The following is a 17429-nucleotide window of genomic DNA, read 5'->3' on the forward strand; positions in this document are numbered from 1 at the left end:
GATTCATAAAATCACAAAAGGTGAATATTGAGTGTGTCATTAATGGGAAAGTTCAACTTGGTTCTTACGTGAATATTGATTCGTTGACCTATTGCACTCTTTTACTCACCCTGTATATACGTTTAATACCCAAATGATTTGATGTGCTCATCATTAAGTGTCTATGTGTTTAGTTTAGCGTTGAAAGTGTTCAATTTAGTATTTACCTCTATACCTTTACCTTGTAAGCACCTAGAAGAGTTTAAACCGGCTGATTTCGCATGCATTTAGCAATTGAAAAAAAACCCAATTTTTTAATAATTTAATTATCATATGGTTAAGCAGTGCTTTTTCCACTGATCTGGACTCTACTAATATATCGCAAATAAATAAATAATATAGTCTTTGAAGGTTTCCTTGAGCATGTTGAGGAAAACCGCACTTTTAGCCTGTTTCACACTAATTTGGCCATAAGTATGCCTATTGTAAATTTTGATTATAAAAAAATCCCAATATTGAGCCAGAGGGATTATCAAGCTGCCCCCGTTACCAGGTCTGTATGCCATACAGGCTGCACACTTACTTTTTTTATTGGTGTCCCCAGTTGCATAAGCGGCGATGCATCACCGCTCATGAAAATGTTCCTGATGGTCATAATTTTTGACCTGCTTTACTGGGACAATTGAGCAATGGAGCTGCCCCCACGCCTGTTGCGGATTTTCTCGTCCAGTGGCTTTCCCCCACGAGTGACCGAAAAATTGAGAGGAAAGGGCGTTACCAGAGGCGTTGTGAGGCAATATTTTGATTTCCCCTGCCAATTGAATGTTTGACTGATCACAACGAATTATAGGATTTCCCGACTAGATTAGTCTTACTTTGTGGAGGAACTTTTTTTTTTTTTTTTTTCCTTTTATTTTTCGGGCTGAAACTAGTGTAGAAATATTTTAAGCACGGAATTTTAATTATCACTGCACAGATTTATATTCTCACTGCACGAAATAGCCCCTGGGGGGCCTGATGCAAAAAGGGGGCCCTGAAATTTGTTGACCCTCCCAAGGGGGGGGGGGCCTGAAAAAAATGACCACAAATTTTCCTGGAAAAATTGAGTTTATATGCTTTTCTATGGGGTTGGCCCATAATTTTCATGTCAAAAAGGGGGGCCCCTGAGGTCTGTAAAGGGGGGGGGGCTTGCATCAGGCCCCCTTACAAGTGTGTGTGAACGGTGCCTAAAACAGTAAAACAATTTTGTATTGTTGTGTAATTGATGCATTCTTTTGATTTCACGTAGGAACTCTTGATAAACTTGATGCTATCATTGATTTGCATGTACAGCTCTCTTACCTAGTAAAAGTGGCACAATTATTGTGATTTTACCCTTGCGTTGTTAAGTAAGCATATCTCGAGATTAAAACAAGCAAATTGAACAGAACAAACGGCATGTGAGAGCTAAGAATACGCTCTTGACGTTGATGTAAGCATTATGTCACAACGGTATTTTCTAATTGCCAAAGAGGGCGCTTTTCACTTGCACAATTTTTTTTTGAGACAGGCTGTAAATACGGCGCACCGTCTCCTCAGTAGTTAGTGTAGTTCACTTTTTTCACAGAATGTGTATGACGCGAAACCAAAGTAGCTGTTGAGGAGACTGTTGATTCGCAATTAATTCCCTACCCAGAAATCCGAAGTAATATTTTTATTTACAAAATGGTAAAAACCGCTGTGTTTCATGATTTCTCCGGAAATACATCGACTTGGAGCATCAAATTTCAGGATAGTAATATGAAAAATAGTATCTATTATGTGATACCGAAACATCATCAACAATGAAAAAAATCGGGGTGGATGATGCTGTCGATCCACGGTTGTTTGATGTATACAGAATTGGCTTCATTATTAACTAAATGCCAACTATAGATGGCGCTATTTATCCTAAATCATATTTTTCTATTTTATTTTATTTTATTTTATTCAGCATGTTAAAATGGATACACATTACAAACATTATATTGCACTTACAGGTAAAATACATATTATAAACATACAAGAGGTAGGTGATTTGCAACAGGTAGGTGATTAATACTGCCATTAAAACAGCTGGAATAGTTGAAACAAGCAACAAGGAAATTTTATAAACATATTTTATCAAACTATAAAAGGAATTATTTGTATTAAAAGCTTGAAAAGGTAATTTCCAATAACTAAATAGCACCATCAATTTTGTCAATAATAGGCACATTTTTATCCAAAAAAGCTTTTAAAATGCTATAAAAGTGAATAATTTGGAAAAAAGAGGGGAAAATAAAGTTGCGAATGACTTCAAAGCATTTGTATACATTAGCATAATATCGCTTTTAGCTGTTTAAGCCTAAAATTTGGATGTACATTATGTTTTGTTTGAAAAACTAATAAATGATCCCATCAAACAACCGTGGATCGGGTTACGCACCTTTAATACTGCCATTAATTGCATCTGGAACATAATCATTGATCATTTTCATATTTTGAAACATGGCTACTACATCGGGTCAAAGGAAATACTTCTCCCACTTCATACTTGCATATTTGTGTGGTTTTATTATCACACTTTATATAATTAAACAAAGGAGGTGGTTGACTGATTACTCAGATCCAAATGGACACATTGAAGTAGATGCTAGTAATGATGTGTCTCTTGATGAACAACAAGAATTCTTTTCTCACAAACATGAAAAAGAACTAGGTAAGTAAACAAAATCTGAAAACTTTACAGTGGAAAAGTCCTCTTTTATTTAAATTTATTAACATTCAACCGAAGCCAGGCAAAGCCCAATAGTGTTCAGAGGCTACTAAATTAAATAGATGCCAACCAAATATGACGGGACAGGGATATGGGAGGAGGTCCAATTTTGGTAGGAGGAAAACCAGAGAACCGGGAAAAAAATCATCATAACAGTGCCTTGAGAACAACAACCTGTGTTGAATTTGGCATCCATTTGAAATAAGTAAACACCTACCAAAAAGTAATTACAGGACAAACTCAAAATATATGCAACAAATTAAAAAACTGAAATAGCAAAAACAAACCCAGGTTAATTCTGCAAATTTTCAGGAGCGTGAGCCCGTAAGATTTGTCATGCCTGGAAACACTCTCTTATGTTGGAGGCAGCAGTTAATCATTTACCGATTTATTCTTTAGTTTTATTGCTCCCTTTATTCTTTAGTTTTATTGCTGATATCAACAGAGAAATCATCTATATTGTAAGGTTGAGAAATGAGCATGTTGTGTGGCAATGACAAATGGACATTCTGGTAGCTGGATAAAAATGTAAATTTTAAATACCGTTGCTTCTATAGAACAGCCAGGCACATATTGAATTAACACGCATTGCTACAATAGAAGCAAAAGTCTTTAAAATGAAAAACTTTATCCAGCTTTGAATAAAAATCCCATAACTTTTAGGTTTTTTTTAATAGCAGTCTTTCTCTGGTTCCAACCTTGAATAACAAGAAATTTAGGGTCTATAACTTTAAAAAATTAAAAAATTAAAAAGATTTTAAAAAACCCATAATTGCACCCAAAAAAATGCAATTGCGGCCACGAATAACGTGATCGCTTTTTGCTCCAGTGCTTATATAAACCTGATGACCACATTGATAATATTGATGCACCTGTTTCCTTGTTCTTTTACCACAGATCAGGATATTCTAGCAGATTTGATGTGTTCCAAAGTGAGAGTACTATGCTGGGTCCTGACAAGTCCACACAATTTGTACAAAAAAACCATTCATATCAAAGCAACATGGGCTACACGATGTAACAAAATTGTTTACATTAGTTCTGAAGTGGACACTGAATTCCCTACAGTCCGTGTGGAGGCAAAAGAAGGCAGAGAATATTTATGGCATAAAACGAGACATACTTTCCAATTACTTTATGATAAGTATTTAGATGATGCCGAATGGTTTATAAAAGCCGATGATGATACGTACCTAATACTAGAAAACTTAAGATACTTTCTGGCAGGATATAACTCTTCACAACCAATTTATTTTGGTCGGAAATTTAAACCTTATGGTAAACAGGGATATATGAGCGGTGGAGCTGGTTATGTAATTAGCAAAGCTGGTGTGCAGAATTTGGCAGAAATTGCATTTAAAAATTCAAAATTATGCAGATCTGCAGAATATCCTGGCGGCGCAGAAGATCTGGAAATTGGAAAGTGCCTAGAGAATGCAGGAGTCATAGCAGGGGACTCTCGTGACAAACTTGGCCGTGATAGGTTCCATCCATTTCAACCTGAAGACCACTTAGTGCCTGGTTCTGTAGATAAAGGGTTTTGGTATTGGCAGTATGTTTTCTACAACACATCAATGGTATGATAGCTTTTGAGGAATTTAAAACAACAAACAAACAAAAATAACACACGAACATACTTACTCATTTGTGACACTATCTGGTCCATGGGGGCCAAAGGAGGCATTTTTGAAAATTGAGTTACTGTAATTATTACATTATATACAATAGGCTATCATATACTGGAAACACCAAAGGTCTAGCATACTTGGTTCTAAAGTTATGAAGTTTTTTGATATCTATTTCTAAATGTATTGTATTGTTTTTTACTCCATAATTTTACCTTTATCTCAGTTTCAAATTTGCCACTTTTGGTCCCCATGGACCAGATCGTGTTACATTTACAATAATTTACCTAGTTCATTTATTTGAGTTCATTGTAGCAATGCAACATACCACATATATGCAGCATAATTTCAGCATACTGAATAATTACCTATAAAGACTGATCAAAATCCTACCTGGGCCTGAATTCACTTAAAGGGCTACCTGAGGGTCATTATTTAATAATAATCCCTAGCCACAAAATCCAGTTCCGAGTTCAATTCCTGGGATAACTTTTAACTTTTATAATTTAAAGAACAAACCATGTCAAACATTATGTGCACAAGGTATTATTTACATTAATTAAATTCCTTTTCCCTTTATTTTCATTATGAAATATACCATTGCTATAACTCACAACTGTTTGGAAACAGTTTATTTGAAATAAAAAATTGAGTGTCAATTTCATACTCCACTTTAACTTGATCCATCACCACAGGTACCCACTGGGAAATTGAGTATGTGAGCAAACAGTTACCCATGAAATCACACCCTACCATAGTACCTTTATTACAATGAGGGTTGAGTCATTTTGAGTGTCAATTTCTTACTCCACTTTGACTTGATCCATCACCACAGGTACCCACTGGGAAATTGACTATGTGAGCAAACAGTTACCCATGAAATCACACCCTACCATAGTACCTTTATTACAATGAGGGTTGAGTCATTTTGAGTGTCAATTTCTTACTCCACTTGACTTGATCCATCACCACAGGTACCCACTGGGAAATTGACTATGTGAGCAAACAGTTACCCATGAAATCACACCCTACCATAGTACCTTTATTACAATTGATGAGGGTTGAGTCATTTTGAGTGTCAATTTCTTACTCCACTTTGACTTGATCCATCACCACAGGTACCCACTTGGAAATTGATTATGTGAGCAAACAGTTACCCATGAAATCACACCCTACCATAGTACCTTTATTACAATGAGGGTTGAGTCATTTTGAGTGTCAATTTCTTACTCCACTTTGACTTGATCCATCACCACAGGTACCCACTGGGAAATTGACTATGTGAGCAAACAGTTACCCATGAAATCACACCCTACCATAGTACCTTTAACAGTTGTGAGTTATAACAATGGTATATTTCATAATGAAAATAAAGGGAAAAGGAATTTAATTAATGTAAATAACACCTTGTGCACATAATGTTAGGGTTGGACAATTTATTGCTCTTTTAGGCTAATTTTCAGAAATAGCATTGGAATTGAGTTGAGTTAAATTGATTAGTCAAGGCACAGGTCTTGCAAACCTGAGGTCCTTGGTTCGATTCCGGGATGAGACCACTTTTCAATTTCAAATTTGCTGCCTTTGGTCCCCATGGACCAGATTATGCCACATTTATATTTGTATATTTCATAATGAAAATAAAGGGAAAAGGAATTTAATTAATGTAAATAACACCTTGTGCACATAATGTTAGGGTTGGACAATTTATTGCTCCTTTAGGCTAATTTTCAGAAATAGCATTGGAATTGAGTTAAGTTAAATTGATTAATCAAGGCACAGGTCTTGCAAACCTGAGGTCCTTGGTTCGATTCCAGGATGAGATCACTTTTCAATTTCAAATTTGCTGCCTTTGGTCCCCATGGAGCAGATTATGCCACATTTATATTTGTACACTTTGTACAGCTGACTTTGCAAAGCAGGCTATTCTAGACATTCAATTTATTTGTTTCTTTGTGCTTTACTACAGGGTCCAGAATGTTGCTCTGATTACTCAATTTCATTCCACTATGTAAGTCCGGCTCTAATGTATCAGTTAGAATACCTGATATACCACATGAAACCCTTTGGAGTTGTTGGACATTATACCTGCCCTGATGAAGCTATACCAATTATGTCCAAACTGATGGATGGAGAAGAGTTCAACAAAGCAGTGGTCAGAGCAGGAGGGCAACGCTAAGGGCAAGAAGTAGCCATATAAGTGGAACAAAAGAAAATTAATTATTAAAGATAAATGGTAAAACTTTTGATTCAAGTCAGAATAATTATTTAATGGGCTGTGCAATAATTATGTGTAACCCCGGGGTGGTGAATTCTCAAAGTGGTCTGCCAAAAATAAACACCCCCCCCCTTTCGACGTGCAAAAAATCTTTGCCCCCCTTTCGATGTGCCAAAAACCTTTGCCCCCCCTCCCCTTTCGACGTGCCAAAAAATCTTTGCCCCCCCTTTACACACTAAGATTTTGGGGAACCCTAATTTATAACCTTAAATTGTCTTATCATATAATGCGAGCGTAGCGAGCAGGAAATTTTGCATATTTTAATGTGTTCCTAATGTTTTCCTACACCTTTTTAGGGCGATATATCTAAACGGTGCCCAAAATATCTGTGCCAAAAATCGCTTGCCCCCCCCCCTTCGACCTGCCAAAAATCGCTTGACCCCCTTTCGACCTGCCAAAAATCTTCCCCCATATAATTCACCACCACCCGGGTACACATAATTATTGCACCACCCCTAAGATGTTCATAAATATGTAGGAAATAATTTTTCTGACTTTTTTTACAATGGAGAATGCTGTTCTAAACACCTCAAAAGAAATAAGTCCCCCTCTGAACATGTCGTCATAACATCGTAAGGTTTCATTTTGTACCAACAAAACTAACTTTGAAATAATTATATGACTGTTTACTAAGTGCTGTGTGAAAATGAGAGATTTCCATGACTTCAGGGCTGACTGAGCCTAAATTGAAGGCAAAAACTGCCCTTTTCAAAAGTCACAAAGTAGGCCTATGCTTGTCACAAAAGTTGATTCATGGCTTGTTACTAATGGAAAACCCCATGTGTTTGACACGGCAGTTTCACTCCCATTGAAACACGATAATTAGGTTTGCCGATTTGTGCGTTCAGTTTTGTTTTCTCCACTGATGAAATACGCACGAAATTGACTAAACGCCACGGCTCGATCGCTGTACTGCACGCAATAATCAAGCGGTGCGCCATGTAAGATAAAGTTGCTTTCAAACTCTGATAAAACAGTGCCAAAACAGAAAGCAAGTAAGGAGCCTTATAAGGTACATAATACTCAATGTTTTTGTCATTTATTGGAATAAAACAATGTTTTTAAGTTTGAAATTTTTTTACAATAAAATCACACACAAATTGCATCCTTTCACATTGATTTTATTGTTTGTCAAAACATGAAATGTAGAATCAAAGATATTTCAAGACTGACACTTCAATAAACAGTGGGAATGTATGTTACTACAAAATGAGGCATGTTATTAACTAACTTTTGAAAAATTAGAACTAGGCCAACAGAATATGAAGAGATATCACTTAATTAAATCACCCTTTTCACTGTTAATTGCGGCGTGTTTGCATAAACACGCACAAACGACAAGCGATCGCTGCATGCATGCGATGCATGAGTAGGCCTACTGAACACGCATGTTTTACAGCATCTTGTACGCGGACGCCCAAGAAAGAAATAATCCAAGTCAGAACTCAGTTGTATTATGAAATCCTACAGCATATTAAATAAAAAAAAAAAATTAATCACTTTTACGAAATCCAACCCTGGTCCATGGACTGGGCATATTTCAACATACTAGTTTTAGTTCTTTGCATTTGCTGACGCACCGCATGTTGTTGATGCACCGCATACACTGGCCATATTCATCATATTACTTAAGCCACGTAATAACATGTAGGCCTATATGCAATGTGTTTATATTATGATAACCAAGAGCTTTTTAACATGTCTTTTCATTCCAACAATTTTAGAAACAAAGTAAGGGAACAAAGAAGAAACATAACAAAAATGTTTAATTTGAAATCTCCAAAAATCGGCGAGGGCAGAGACGATAGGCCTAAGTGTTATTTATTTTACTTGGCCTTAAAACATGTTCAAGTTTTGAATTTGCAAAATCTATCAGAATCACTTTTTTTTTTTTTCGACTCAGAATCACTCTTTGTTTACAAACATCATTTCCATACAATTGGTTACACACATCCTGACAGTGATCATGACCCATAGTTGACCGCTAATAACCCCAATGTTATGGTACAGGTACGCGCACATGACAGTCAATGCACTAACCTGACCGCTTGATAACCCCTAGGATAGTACAGATGCGCGCGCATCATGATGTACAAGCACTACAGCATGAGTGTACAAAATGTACCACATGCGGTATTAGACAAGTTACAAAATATTACGAGTCAAACACAGTCAGTTTATAAATATTATAAATGTGGTTTGTTTTTATTTTAAAATCAATACAAAGGTTTGTTTTTTCTTTGGTTTGTTTTTTGTTTGTTGGTTGTTTGATTGTTGTTTGTTTGCTTGTTTTTATTACTTTCCAAAGCAATGCAAATGGAATTCATTGTGTTAGTCACTGTTGACATAATGATTTCATATAGTTTTATTATAAATCACGTGAAGAAAAATAATCTCATCAATAAATGACTAAATTATGAAAAGAAGAAAAACTATTAATAAATGCATTTTTATAGACCATGCACAATGTGCTTTTTGTTTGCTTATTGTTTGTTTTATAGAAACTTTATTTTGCTTTCTTAAATATCTTGGTTACATTTTTGTTTCTGATATGAAATAATTTCTCAATAAGCAAATTGCTTTATAATTCATATTTCCATCTACATGTAAATATAAATAAAAGTCCACATAAAAAAATGCATGCTATTGTAGGCCTATTCTTTGAAAAGAAGTGAATTTCCTACCAAGCATGCAAGGCCTTTGTATAGTATTCAATCACTGTACAGTTTAAAAATGTTATGAACATTCTGTTGACATTTCACGGGTCTTCATTTCATTAGAAAAATTTTAGAACATAAAATTGTTTTGATAATTTGTAAACACAAGATTCAAAACTTTGTAAACAAAAATTATATTTAAAACACTTACCAAATGATTCAGCACTTGAACTACTGTCTGTTATATTTCAATGATTTATAAGGTATCATGCAGCCTTGAGGATTCCAAACATCCAGAAATGTCTTTCTTCGTGTCAATTTCTTTGAAGACTCTTTGAGGTTATCAGTTTCAAATAATATTGTATTTATTATATTGCACATCAACATCGGATGAATTTGTTTAATTTGCCGTTGTATTTATTGTAGCTCTGAAATGAGCTGTATGGAATTTTTCTCTCCTTTTATAATCCTTCCTTACAAGGAATGGTTGAAACCATTCTAATATTATAACTTTCTAAACCAGTCTCAGGCTTCAACAAAGCTGTCCTGTAATCTCGTTATTTTCATTTGTCCCGTTTGTCCAGCAGATATCCAATAAGCCCAATTCTTGTCTTTCTAGATCCTCTGTAAAATTAAAAAAAAGAATAGAAAAACAAAACAAACATAAATATATAAAATAGTTAAGAGTCATCTATCTTGATTTAAACCAAGGAAAAAATTATTCATACAATTATCACATACAGTAGACTAGAGCTTCAAATGACAATGAGGACAGAAAATAACATGTAGCTGATTTCTATAGATTTTTAAAAAGTAGGGCAGTATATTAATATTTTTTTTAAAAGAAATTAAAACAGACCAAAGTGGATATTCAATTATCATTAGGCCTAGCATGCAAGTTGGCTGCTGCTTGTTGCATCTATAGGCCCAATCACTTGCAAATATGATGCCGAAATTTTTATTGTAAATTCTATGAATTGATCATTCATGTTGGTATTTCTTCCCAATTCCCAGTTTATTATTAGATGGGCCTAATCAGTTAAACCAGCAAATAAATAGATAATATAATAGTTCTATGGGATATCAATAAAGTATAAAATAATAATTTACATCTCAAAACACCAACAACATCATAAAACTTACCGTATGCATATTCCACAGTGCACTGAGTGAATATCCCACGCAGCGGTCCTGTTCAGTGAGCTTGCCGGCTTGTCCCCGGAGTGTAGCTGTGTCAGTATGCCTATCTCTTGCCGTGTTACATGACGCATTGCTACGGCTGCATTGCCGTGCAGATGTTCTTTCTGGTGAAAAATGACCGCACTTTGGCGTTCCGTTCTGATACAAATTGCGATGGCCTAGAAAAGATTTTGTGTTCCTTGGTTATATTAGGCCCTGTTCCGACTATAGCATGTTTCTCAAGTCTCTGTTGAGGGGACTTAGTAATAATATCGGTGTTCCAAAACAAGCATCATTGTACAATATGCATCATGACGATGTTTGTGTCATTCGAAGGTTCACAAACAAACTTGATTCCATCAAATTTAGACAAAGCAGAATTGACGTCATTTTACCCAAAGACGTAGCACCTTGTAATCTACGGTAATCTTTGATTTCAAGTCATTTTATGCTTTGGTTCACGATTAGATCCCTGTAAAATCGGACTCCTATATCCACTGCGCCGATTAGCGAATCCGCTCTGTTGACCGAGAGGGCAATGCCCCGTGCTGAGCCGAGTCAAAGTTGATATCGAACGTATGCGGGCGCACTCCATTTTTCTGTTTGGATCCGCCGTGTTGAGTGCAGTTTAAAATCCTCACCAAGTGAACATTTACTGTAATGTGTATCGATTCTTGATCATTCAGCCATGCAAATCCCCTTGGTGCAGAGTTCAGCACAGTGAGTTGCAAGATGGTCAGTTCCATTCCTTGTCCCAATACGCCTTGCAGTTAACAAGCATAGGCCTACTTTGTGACTTTTGGAAAGGGCAATTTTTGTCTTCAATTTAGGCTCATTCAGCCCTGAAGTCATGGAAATCTCTCATTTCCACACAGCACTTAGTAAACGGTCATATAATTATTTCAAAGTTAGTTTTGTTGGTACAAAACGAAACCTTACGATGTTATGACGACATGTTCAGAGGGGGACTTATTTCTTTTGAGGTGTTTATCACTTAATAGCACATGGGCTCCTTTGCCTTAAATTTCATGTGCAAATAGAGTGCTCCCTCCTCTGAAATCCCAACAAGAATTACGATTCTGTGCCCTTATTTGCTGGTGGGAATTTAATTGGAGGGCACTTTCGGTTGCGCCTAAAATTCCATTTATGTCAAAGGAGCCCATTAGGCGAACTTTACAGTACTCTCATAGGTCAAAGTAGGACTTGGCTAGCAAATACTTGCAAGAGGCCATAAAAGTCCAATTTTAATAGTTTCGCAATTTGAGGGGAAATGGGCCAAAAACATGCAATTTCCACGATTTCTTACAATTTCAGTCAAAATTCAAAGACTTGGGACAAGTCTAAGCATTCAAAATCTTGAGTATCTGCTAATTTGCTCATATTTTATGTTAATTTCGATAACTGGTTATAGATGTATTAGAAAATATGTTTTCCAACAATTAGAATGCATTATCTGAAATTAGTCTTAGTACAAGTTTTTGGGCTTGATTGTCACAGCATACCAAAAACACCCTAAAACATATGGTTTTGGCCCTTATGGGTGCACACCGGTAAATAGCTCCCATTGACTTTCTGTACAAACAGGGCCCAGGAAAACGTCATTTTCTTGACTCCAGAGCGACTCAGTTCTTCAAAACTTACCTTTTCTGCAAGTCGAAGGTCAGATGAAGTCATCTATTGTAGAAATTATATACTGAGTCCAGCATTTTTTTCCAGAAAAAGCCGACTAGATCACCCTATAGCCCATACAGCGACGCCACCTTACAAATAGCTTGGTGTTTCTGAAATGTAACACATTTTGAAAGTTTAGCCAAATTGTAATAAAAAGTCAGATCCTGCTCATTTTTCACAGACAATCTATTTCCCAGGCCTAAATGAGGATTAAATATGAATCAGGGCCTAATAGTTGGGTTTTAAGCCTTTTCTGATGGATTTAATTTAGTCGTATTGCACGAATCCTCGTTTTAAACACTGATTTTTTTCTCCCAGGGTGTAGGAGACTTGTATTTACTGGTGTGCACTCTTATTTCCAAAAATTGGCCAAAAATGAAAATTTGACTTTTATTGCCAGTTAGAACCAACTAAAGGATTAGGATTTAGCTTTGTTTCATTTGGCATAAGTTGATAATATTTTTTTAATTCCACAAAATTAGTGCTGTATTTTTCTGGAATGGGAGTAGTCTGGGATTTGAGTAAATTATGATCTTTCAATCAAGCACAGAGGCAGTTAAAAAAAACCTTATGTTAAAAAAAACATGTATAGTGTAAGATAAAGGAATATATACTTAAGTTTTGCTTGGTATCCAAACTAAACCTAACAAGCCCCATCAATAAAGATACAAAAATCCACGGCTTTCATAGATGCATACTGTATTGTGAATACTGAGGACTGGCACCAGTTTAAGCATTCCAGATTGTTGTACATGTACATAGTATGATTTTGCATCAATTTGTCCAATTCTAATGCTCAAGTATTGCTGCCTTAGAATAACACATATCATACAAAAAAAAGGGTGGTCTTAACCCTGGAATTATGGAAACTTTCGGGCTTCATAACTGCTAAATTATTAGTCTAAAGAATATAAAAGTAGACATTTTTAGACTGGAAATGATTTGCTGAATTCATGTGTGAGGTCCAATTTGGGCCAAAATTCTCATTTTGGAGAAAATCCAAAAAAGCGGGTTTTTGGCCCAAATTTTTTTCGTCTAGCGTAACAAAAAAATTGTTTGGCCAAAAAATTTTTTTATTAATTTTAAAAACTAGATAAAAATATCTAGGGAGCGTTTTTTATTTTTTGAATTTTGACCAACTTTGAGAAATTTGCACCAAAAATGGTCAAAAATGCAAAATTTTCAAAAAAATCATAAAAAAGCCTGATTTTACCAAATTTCAAATATTTTTGGTGAAGTTGGTCAAAATTCAAAAAAATGAAAAACGCTCCCTAGATATTTTTATCTAGTTTTTAAAAATCAATAAAAAAATTTTTTGGCCAAACAATTTTTTTGTTACGTTTTTTGTTTTTTTAGGATTTTCTCCAAAAATGAGCATTTTGGCCCAAATTGGGCCTCACAGATGAATTCATCAAGTCATTTCCATTCTAAAAATGTATACTTTTATATTCTTTAGACTAATAATTTAGCAGTTATGAGGCCCGAAAGTTTTCATAATTCCAGGGTTCAGACCAACCTTAAGGGATGGGGTATGGACGTTTCGACAGTATTTTTTGTGGAACATGAGAGCACATGAGGCATATCGAATTGCATTCTGAATACGAAGAATGTCTTTCTGATATCAAATAATTTTTTTTTGAAATCCACGATATAATACGCATTTTATGGCAAATGATTAAAAAATGGATATTTTTGATATTTAACAGTCCTCAAAGTAAACTTTATAAATCTAATGATATGTACTTTAAAAAGTGTATGTAGCTGGGAAGAAAAGCAGACCAATTGAAAATGTTGACCTTTTGTATTGAAGATATGGAATTTTTTCCCAAAAACACCAAAAAAAAATTAAAAAAAAAAAAAAAATGTATATCAATAATATGAAAGGTCAAAATTGTCAATTGATCGTCAGCTTTTCATCCCAGCCACATACACTTTCAGTACATATAATTAGATTTATAAAGTTTTCTTCGAGGACTGTCTATCTATATAAATAAAAGGAAGTCGCTAAATCTTGTTCGCGAATAGGCTCCGAGATGCTTTGACTTTCAGCTCTGATTTATTCGTACATTGATCGGGTACATATTGCCATTAAACCATCTGACGTTCATTTTTGCCAAACTATTCAATCACTATGGAAATACCAAAAAAAATGGTCGGTTGCTAGGCCATTGAGGCCAATAACCTTATGGGTCAGGTCATGACAGCAAATGCGTCAAATGTACAACACGCGAGGTAAGTGGCGAGTCACGCACCTGCGCGTACACGGCACCATGGTTTCACGCGCATTCATTGCAGCGCATGGTATGGACGCACTTAATGTTGGCTTACCCCGCGTAGGCCTACGTATGTCATGGTATGTGTATGTGACTGAATTCTTCTCTGAGACAGTGGCGGATCCAGGAATTTGGGAAAGGGGGGGGACACACTCGAAGTTCTTGCCGCCACTTTTTGAATGGCCACGAAGTACCATTGTGTCGTGCGCCGTGCAGGGGGTTGTGCCCCCTCAGAATTGGAAACTTGGTCAAAGTAGGCCTAAAGGCCTTGAAGCCATTTCGGGATGATCATTGGGTGTAAGCTGATGAAAAAGGGGGTCATTGGGTGAAAGATTTGCAAAAAAGTACACTTTTCAGACAGAATGTTAAATTGTAGCCAACAGGGACCGAATTAGTCGTTCAACTGTTCAGTATAGCCCGAAAAGGTTTTAATGTTAGGGAGTGGGTGAAAGTCCACATTTTGCGGCACCTGTCAACGCGTCCCGCAATTAAATCCTGGCTATAATATAGGCCTATAATAGCTATTAACAATTTACGGAATCGCTTAAAATGTTTTGCAGCAACTTTTAAAGATGTTGCTTACATGTTTTATACTATTATAACCCGATATTGACACGTTTTCTAGCAACCTCTTTTACCCTTAATGTTTTATGTTTGTTGGGATAAAGTTAAAATCAATCATTTTGTCACAAGCTGTTTCAAAAGTATAATCTGAGGGATTGAATGAGTAACAACATTATCACAGGTCTGGATATTTATGATTATCAAGCTAACATGATCATTTACTATACTGGATGAATAATCTACAAGATACCATGATTATCATCACCGTTTACCATGTTTACAACCACTCCAGTTTACTAACCGCTCCCGTTTACTCAACTAGCGGGGACCCGCGCTTATAAATAAAAGGAAGGTTGCCCCATCTTGTGCGCGAGTGTCAACAGGGACCGAATTAGTCGTTCAACTGTTCAGTATAGCCCGAAAAGGTTTTAATGTTAGGGAGTGGGTGAAAGTCCACATTTTGCGGCACCTGTCAACGCGTCCCGCAATTAAATCCTGGCTATAATATAGGCCTATAGCTATTAACAATTTACGGAATCGCTTAAAATGTTTTGCAGCAACTTTTAAAGATGTTGCTTACATGTTTTATACTATTATAACCCGATATTGACACGTTTTCTAGCAACCTCTTTTAACCTTAATGTTTTATGTTTGTTGGGATAAAGTTAAAATCAATCATTTTGTCACAAGCTGTTTCAAAAGTATAATCTGAGGGATTGAATGAGTAACAACATTATCACAGGTCTGGATATTTATGATTATCAAGCTAACATGATCATTTACTATACTGGATGAATAATCTACAAGATACCATGATTATCATCACCGTTTACCATGTTTACAACCACTCCAGTTTACTAACCGCTCCCGTTTACTCAACTAGCGGGGACCCGCGCTTATAAATAAAAGGAAGGTTGCCCCATCTTGTGCGCGAGTGTTCTCAAAATTGCCTAGACTTTCGGCTTTGATTTAGTGGTATATTGATCGGGTACATATTGCCATTTTTCCATCGGACATTCGTTTTTACAAAAATTGATGGTAACTAAGAGAATAACATAAAAAACTGTCGTGTTGCTATGCAAAATCGCAGTGGCATTGTGGGTAATAAGGACAGTGTGAACGCGTAATAATATTTCCATTAAAAACCATACGCAGAGCAACATTGCCCGTTTTCTGCCAACTGCGAGGTGGCCAAGAAATGATTCAGGCTATCTAGATGCACAACAGCGCATAATTTAATAATGATCTTATGAGCTTATCGTCCCTACGCAGAGCTACGCGCCCCATTTTCCGCCACTGCATCGAGGTTGGCAGCCAAGAAATTAAGGCTACGACGCGTGAATCAGGTCTTTGCGTCATCACTAAGGTAACATAGGAAACAGTGGTCTGGTAGACTAGAGTGGTGATAGTGCCTGCGTGGAGACCCGGGTGCAGACAGTCAGTGTACAATTTCATTATTTATTCTAGGCCTATGAATCGTTGTTAAGTTTCATACGGGAGATTGAGGAATATATACAGGAAATGCATTGCACCTTTTTTCCCCGGGCTTTTTTATTGTCAAAACTCAGTGGTAGCGCGTACCGTAACTAACTTGCAGCGCGTTGGCGTTAGTGCATTGGCGTACAAGGGATGTGACTCGCACGCACAGGGCGCATATGCATAGGCCAACTTTCCGTGCCCGAGAAATATAAAAGAAAAGAAAGTAGGACAAAACTGAAAAGGTAGGCCTACTATGGATGGGTTATGGGTACAGGGTTGTGGATTAGAGTAAATAAATAATTCAAAAAAAAGGAAGCTAAAATAATGAGAACATAATTAAATGCAAACGGAAATCACACGCTAAGCAGGAAATATGAAAAATGGGAACAAAATAACTATGTAGAAAAAAAGCCAAAGCTAACAGGACAAACGTAAGAAAGGGTAGATTTATAAAATATCAAATAATAATAAATAACATCAATAAATAAATAACATGGAGACGGAGAATAACAGCATATATTTATTGAAACAAAATAGATCTGTGTAGAAGAAACTGAAAAGAAAGAAAGAATAAAATGAATAAAAAAGAAAAGAAAAAGAAGACAAAAAAGATACGGATTATGGTTACAGTAACTAAATGAAACGGGAGCAAAATAAAGAAGGAAAGAAAGAAACTAATCAGGAAACGGAAGAAAAAAAGCTAAAATTAGATTAAAATTAATCAGGAAATATAAGAAAAGAGAAGCTAAAATAATGAGAACAGAATTAACATAGAAACAGGAAATCACAAGCTAAGCAGCATATAAAAAAGAAGCTAAAAGGGAAACGCAAGAAAGGACAGATTTAGAAAATAATGGGAATGCGGTTAGGCCTAAATAAATAAATAACATGGAAACGGAAAATCACAAACTAAATAGCAATTTTTTTTAAATGGGAACAAACTAGGCCCAT

At 35.9% G+C, this 17429-nt stretch overlaps 1 protein-coding gene across 1 annotated transcript; it reads left to right on the plus strand.

Annotated features, from left to right (window-relative positions):
• The first annotated feature begins 2620 nt into the window (after positions 1-2620).
• LOC140166758 (glycoprotein-N-acetylgalactosamine 3-beta-galactosyltransferase 1-like) lies at positions 2621-4406 on the plus strand. The gene is made up of 2 exons (XM_072190252.1): positions 2621-2698; positions 3653-4406. Exon 2 carries the CDS (start codon positions 3676-3678, stop codon positions 4336-4338), a length of 663 nt encoding a protein of 220 aa, XP_072046353.1. The 5' UTR covers positions 2621-2698; positions 3653-3675; the 3' UTR covers positions 4339-4406.
• Positions 4407-17429: the final 13023 nt, after the last annotated feature.

This window comes from Amphiura filiformis, chromosome 1 (genome assembly GCF_039555335.1).
Source record: "Amphiura filiformis chromosome 1, Afil_fr2py, whole genome shotgun sequence".
NCBI lineage: Eukaryota > Metazoa > Echinodermata > Ophiuroidea > Amphilepidida > Amphiuridae > Amphiura > Amphiura filiformis.